Here is a 6,386-nt window from a genome sequence, read left to right on the forward strand (position 1 = left end):
GCGCTACAGGCCTATTCTGATGCAGATTGGGCTGGTGATCCTACTGATCGTCGCTCCACCACTAGTTATTGTTTCTTACTTGGTACTTCTTTGATTTCATGGCGTAGTAAGAAACAGTCTGTTGTTGCCCGTTCTAGCACTGAGGCTGAGTATCGCGCTCTTGTTGATACGACATCTGAACTTTTGTGGTTACGCTGGCTCTTGAAAGATATGGGTGTTCCTCAATCAATAAGTTCTCCTCTTCACTGCGATAATCGTAGTGCCATCCAGATTGCGCATAATGATGTGTTTCATGAACGTACTAAACATATTGAGATTGATTGTCACTTCATCCGCCATCATCTTCAGCAGGGTGTCCTCCAATTACATTCAGTTTCTTCTGAAGATAATCTTGTTGATATTTTTACGAAATCCCATCCACCTAGTCGACTTGGTGATTTTGTTTCCAAATTCCAGTTGACTTCGCCACCAAGAGTTTGAGGGGGGATGTTATTATATATATTAGTATCTTATAATATCCCTAGAATATATGATTATTCCTGTAATTAAGCTATAATTTCTTATAATTATGATAGGTTAGAATCTTTTCATATATTGTATTTCTTTATTAACTTTGGCCTTCTCTATATATAGAGGCCTCATTTGTATAGTTTTTACACACAGAAATATACACCTCAAAACTCTCTTTATTTCAACATAAACAAAGCCAACTTAACGAACAGAACAAAGGAAATGAGCGCCATTACTTCCTATCAGTACAGCCCAACAAAAAGCAGCATGTATCGTCACTGTATAACTACTGCAAGCCTAATTAGAAGCGCAAATGAAGTGGCTACAATCCCGCACCTTCGCAACTCACCATACTCAGCTCTCTCTTCTAACGTGCGCTCCAACGCCACCATGACCAAGGACGCTGATGATTCCCATCAGCTCGAAGCCATATTCCAGCAAAAACGGTTTCTCAGGTCCAAGATTCGCAAAGACCTTAAAAGCATGGACCCAATTCAACGATCTCAAGAAGGTCTTACTCTCTTATTTACTTTATCGTACTCGAAATGTTCGTTTGTTTGTCTGAATGAAAATTCCAAATAAGTCTGCCAATTATGTGATTGTTGAATGCTGAACAGAGTTTTGGCCAATTGATGGACAAAAATGTAAATGAATTAGAAAGGGGGCATTGTTTTGTTCTACAGAGAAGTTTTACTTCTCGTGTTTCTTATGTTTTGTGTGAGTGTGACAGATAATGCGATTCATAACATTGTTATGGAATCTCCATGGTTCAAAGCGAGCAAGAGCTTATGTGCTTATATAAGCTGTGCGGCTTTACGGGAAGTGGATACATCAAGAATTGTCTCAGAGATTCTGTCCAGCCCAAGCACCGGTTTGTCAAGACATTTTTGCTTGTTATTTTGGTATTGTAACATATTACCGAAATTTCATATTTAGGAATGAATATATTGGCACATATATTTCCAAATAAATGCTTGAGTGCTTACTGGTGCTCATTAGCAACTTGTTTAACAATTTGGACGGATCAAAACTCAAAGATGAAAGTGGGAGGGCACTGAAGTTGTTGGGGGCACTAAATTGAAGTAGTTGCTTTTCAAACTATTAGTTATAAGTGTTTTAGCATGTTATAATCTTTTCCCTTTTTATTTACCGTCTTTGGCCTCTTGAGTTAATCCTATCGTCCCTGTTAGCATAGATGGTGAGCAAAAGGAAAAGCATAATGCTGGAAAAGTTGTAAGCTAATATAAAAAAGGTGTGGATTTTGTTAGCCATGTATTGCTATTTTAGTCACATTCATGGGTGAATCCAGTTTTCCTTTTTCCTGCATGCTTCAAAGCCCTGTCCTTAATGTGTATAAAAGATTTATATTTCTGGAAAATTGATAATGCTCTTTCCTTGCAATTTACTCCATTATTATCTGTCATCTTATTGTTTCAGTGTTGAGAACGTTTTCATCACCAAACAATCGCATTTCATTACAATTTTATTATACTTGTGGAGATTCTTACATCTCATTTTCACTCCAGAGGGTAATACACAGTTGAGGAAAAAGCTTTATGTTCCACGTGTGGAGGACAAGAACAGCAACATGAAAATGCTCAAAATATCCAGTGTTAATGACCTCATAGAAAACTCAATGAACATTTTGGAGCCACCCCTAGTAGATTCTAATGGAAATCAATGTGAAGATGGTACTTTTCTTTTTATATATATTTCCTTTATCTAATCAAAGATACTTGACCGTACTTCATCATTTATAGCTTGCACCACTATAATTTCAGACGCTATGTGAACTAAATATGTTCAGCATTCTTGACCCCTTTTATTATAAATGCCCTTGAACTAAAATTCTTTTCAAGTCAATACCTACAGTTAACTTGTAACTAGGGAACTATAGTAATGTTTGTAGAGTCATCTGTTAACATGCAGTTGAGTATTGGTAAAGAATGCAAAAGACATCTTCAACTCTGCATTAGAGTTTGTGCTCAATTTCTTCTTTTAAGGGAGTAGAATTCTGCTCATAGAGTCATCACCATTGTAAGAATGCTTTCTGGCTTAGAAAATTTTGTTATTCCAAATTAGTCTATATATATATATATATATATATATGCTTCCAGTAGCAGCAAGAGGAACTATAGGGTCGTTTTAGCATGTGCCCAAAGACACATGTTAAAGCTACAAAAATACACAATTTTAATGAAATTAGTACACTTAAAAATGCTTTTTTTTTTTTTTTCCCTTGTAAATGGAGAGCATTAATATAGTAAAAAATTTCATTTTTAGGTACCATTAATATGTGCTTATAAGGGTATTTGTTAACAGGTCCCTTTGAGATACTGATAACTTATGATTAAAAAGTTGGAACTATTATTTTTATTATTTCCTGGTGCTCCATTGCTAAAGTATTTCAGTTTAACAAGGTCAATTCGTTGCTTGATGTGTCTTCAAAGCTGTGTCTTGGCTATTGCAAATTTTCCATTTAAAAGGACAAGAGCTTGTCTGATGTGGGAATTTTTGACCTATTTGAACATTTGAACTTGCAAATTCTATCAACATAGTTCAGAACAATTTTAATCAGAGGAAAGAGTTTCTGCAATTCTATTTATAGTAATTAATAATTACAATGCTTCCTTAAGTAATTTATGATTGTCCTACTTAATTTCAGATGACGAAGGTTTTGGGTCATTTACAGTTTGGTTAATTATGAATGTTGTGTAGAGAATAAATATTAAGTGAAACCTGAAGGAATCCCAGGCCTGCTCCTTCAGTTAGTAAAACTTTCCTGTTATTAGTTTTGATGGCTGCTTTTACCTGGGTTCTGCCTTCCCCATATGATAGTGTACGATTTCCATCTTGGAGATTATAGATTCATTTTGGTGTGGTGAGTCTGGCTGTTATTCATCTGAAGGGTTTACTTGGTGCAGTAATGCAGGCAAGAGAGCCAGTTGACTTGGTCATTTTACCAGGTAATCATGTTGATTCTCACTCTTGTTTTGGAAAACCAAAAAAAAGGAGAGAAATTTTGATTCTTCTTTGTTACCTTCTATTGTTAGAAACTGATCTGTGGGAGACCTGTAATTTAATTATTTTTTTATCAAGTGACTTCTTTTCATTTTCTTTCAGGGCTTGCATTTGACAAATCTGGAGGACGCTTGGGTCGTGGTGGGGGGTGAGTTGATGCAATGTAGCTTTAGAATTTGTTGTATTTTTCCAACTTTTGTCAAAGGGCATGGCCATTATTACTACCGCGTATATTTTTATGGTGTTTATAACTACTTGCATTTAATATGTTATTACGGAAGCTTACAGTTATATTTGAAAATTAGATTATATTTTGATCATTTAAAAAACATCATAAAGATATCTCAATGCTAACTTTTTGCTAATAATGACTCTTATCTTGGTGCTTCATTTATTGATATTTATGATCAATGAACTAAATTATGACTGCTGTTATATGGATGTAATAATGTGCCGTAGGCAGCAAGTACAAAAATTTTAAGATTTGACTAGGGACATGCTTTAATCCATTTGTCGCATTTCTATTGAGATATTGGCTTATTATCGCTGTGGTTTCACTGCATGGTAAAATCTGGAAGATACTATGACGTGTTGCTTAAGAAATATCAAAAGCTTGCACAGGAGAGGAAGTGGAAGCTACCCCTACTTGGTGATTTCCTATTGTTGGTTAACAATACATTTACAACTTTTTGTATCAAAGTTCCATTTCCATCGTAAATATTTATTATAATTCCTTGCTTTTTGTTATTTGGTTGCAGTTGCATTATCATATTCTGTACAGATCATGGAGGAAGGATCCATACCTGTCACTCCCTGTGATGTTCCAGTGGATGCTCTTGTATCACCTAGTGGTTTCATTCCCATAACCCCAATTGCTTTAGAGAGGTATGATTGAAGGAAGGTGTCTCCTTTCTGCTGAATATGGTATCTTACTAAATTGGCACACCAATAAGGATTTACTGTTACATTTAGTGTGGTCTGATAAGAAATTAGCAAGTATTGCCTTTAGCTAGCTGAAATGCAAAGGGGCTATCAGTAAAGAATCAATCAAGATATTGACCTTGGTAAATTGTATTATTGCATGATGGAAAATAAATTATTGAGGGCTTTTTTTGTGTATAGAAATTGGAAATTTAATAGTTTCGAATCAAATCTAGTAATGGAGTTTGGAAGAATTTGTATCAGTGCTTCACATGTATTATACACCTCTGTCAGAGATACAAAGCAAGTGACAAAACCATCTTCCTGCTCTGCTTCTGATTGATAACATTGCGACACACAAGTTGCTGAAGTGCATAAATAGGTGGTACCACAGCATTCCAGTAGACTCAAATTTCTATGGTATGTATGTCTTTCTACCTTAACTAGCTGGGTTATGAAGGCATGCCCGAGATATCAATATTGTAACTATTGTTGGATATATCCCAAGGATCAGTAAAGTGTCAATTATGTTCAATTCTTTTTCTTAAATGATTTTTATTTTATTTTTAATTATTATTATTATTATTATTTTACATATTGCAATTTATTGTAAATAGAAATCGCTATCACCATCCGCACACCTTTTATCTTTTGTGATGATTCTTGCAGTGTCAAATTTCTTACCTCCGAACGTACCGGAAGCATTCACAATTGGAAAAATGCTTTTTTTTTTTTTTGGGTAATTGAAAAAATGCTTTAAGAATTAAGAGAACCTCCAATTAAACAACTTTATGTAAAACAAGGTAGAGAATGTTGTGTAATTGCCTGTATAATACATTCTAAACCAACATAAAGATTTCTCTGCTATGGTTATTTATCTTTGATTTCGATTTCGATGCAACCCAAAAAACCTTACCAGGGTTTGACATGCCCCAAATCCTCTTGAAAGGGAACGGTATTTTATCTTTTATGTTTAGGCCGAATGAATTATGCATACCCAAAGTTTGTTGAAATAACAAGTTGGTACCTAAAAAATTTTGAAACGACAAATAGGTACCTTCCGTCATGTTCTGTTAGTGATTTTCGTTAGATAATAGTGAAAAGACTAAAATGCCCTTGAAAGTTGAATTTTTAGTTTTTTATAAATTTAAAAATTTCTAAAAAACCCCATAGGTTTGCTAATTTGACTAAACACCCCAATATATAAAAATTTTATAAAATAACAAAAACACTCCCGCCACCTACAGTGCCAGATTCGGCCACCACCGTTGGAATCTGGCCGAAAAATTGCGTTACGACACATACCCATTGGATCTGTGTCGTAACACGTAGATCTTTCATTTTTCGGCAAGATCTGTGGCTGATCTGGCCGGAAAATACCAGATCTACGGTCAGATCTGGCCGTCGAGACCGGAAACTTGCCGAAAAATTGTGTTATGACACAGACCCATCGGATCTGTGTCGTAACACGTCGATCTGGAGTTTTCCAGCCAGATCCGTGGATGATCTGGCGGTCGAGGCCGAAAAAGGCCAGACACGGATCTGGCCGGAAAAGGCCAGATCGGTGTGTTACGACACAGATCCGACGGGTTTGTGTCGTAACACAATTTTTCGGCCAGATTCCGGCAGTGGTGGTCTGAATCTGGCACTGTGGGGTGGCGGGGGTGTATTTGTTATTTTATAAAAAATTTATATATTGGGGTATTTAGTCAAATTAGCAAACCTAGGGGTTTTTTAGAAATTTTTAAATTTATAAAAAACTAAAAATTAAACTTTCAAGGGCATTTTAGTTTTTTCACTATTATCTAACGAAAATCACTAACTGAACATGACGGAAGGTACTCATTTGTCGTTTCAAAACTTTTTGGATACCAACTTGTCATTTCGACAAACATTGGGTATGTATAAGTTGTTCTCCCTTTATGTTTATAACT

General features: G+C 35.4%; 1 protein-coding gene across 1 annotated transcript; it reads left to right on the plus strand.

Annotated features, from left to right (window-relative positions):
* The first annotated feature begins 672 nt into the window (after window positions 1–672).
* LOC116116187 (5-formyltetrahydrofolate cyclo-ligase, mitochondrial) lies at window positions 673–4,978 on the plus strand. Its single transcript, XM_031402284.1, has 7 exons — window positions 673–1,021; window positions 1,241–1,381; window positions 2,037–2,201; window positions 3,435–3,476; window positions 3,634–3,679; window positions 4,110–4,180; window positions 4,290–4,978. Exons 1-7 carry the CDS (start codon window positions 733–735, stop codon window positions 4,424–4,426), a joined length of 891 nt encoding a protein of 296 aa, XP_031258144.1. The 5' UTR covers window positions 673–732; the 3' UTR covers window positions 4,427–4,978.
* The last annotated feature ends 1,408 nt before the right edge of the window (window positions 4,979–6,386 follow it).

This window comes from Pistacia vera, unplaced genomic scaffold (assembly GCF_008641045.1).
Source record: "Pistacia vera cultivar Batoury unplaced genomic scaffold, PisVer_v2 Contig764, whole genome shotgun sequence".
Taxonomy (NCBI): Eukaryota; Viridiplantae; Streptophyta; class Magnoliopsida; order Sapindales; family Anacardiaceae; genus Pistacia; species Pistacia vera.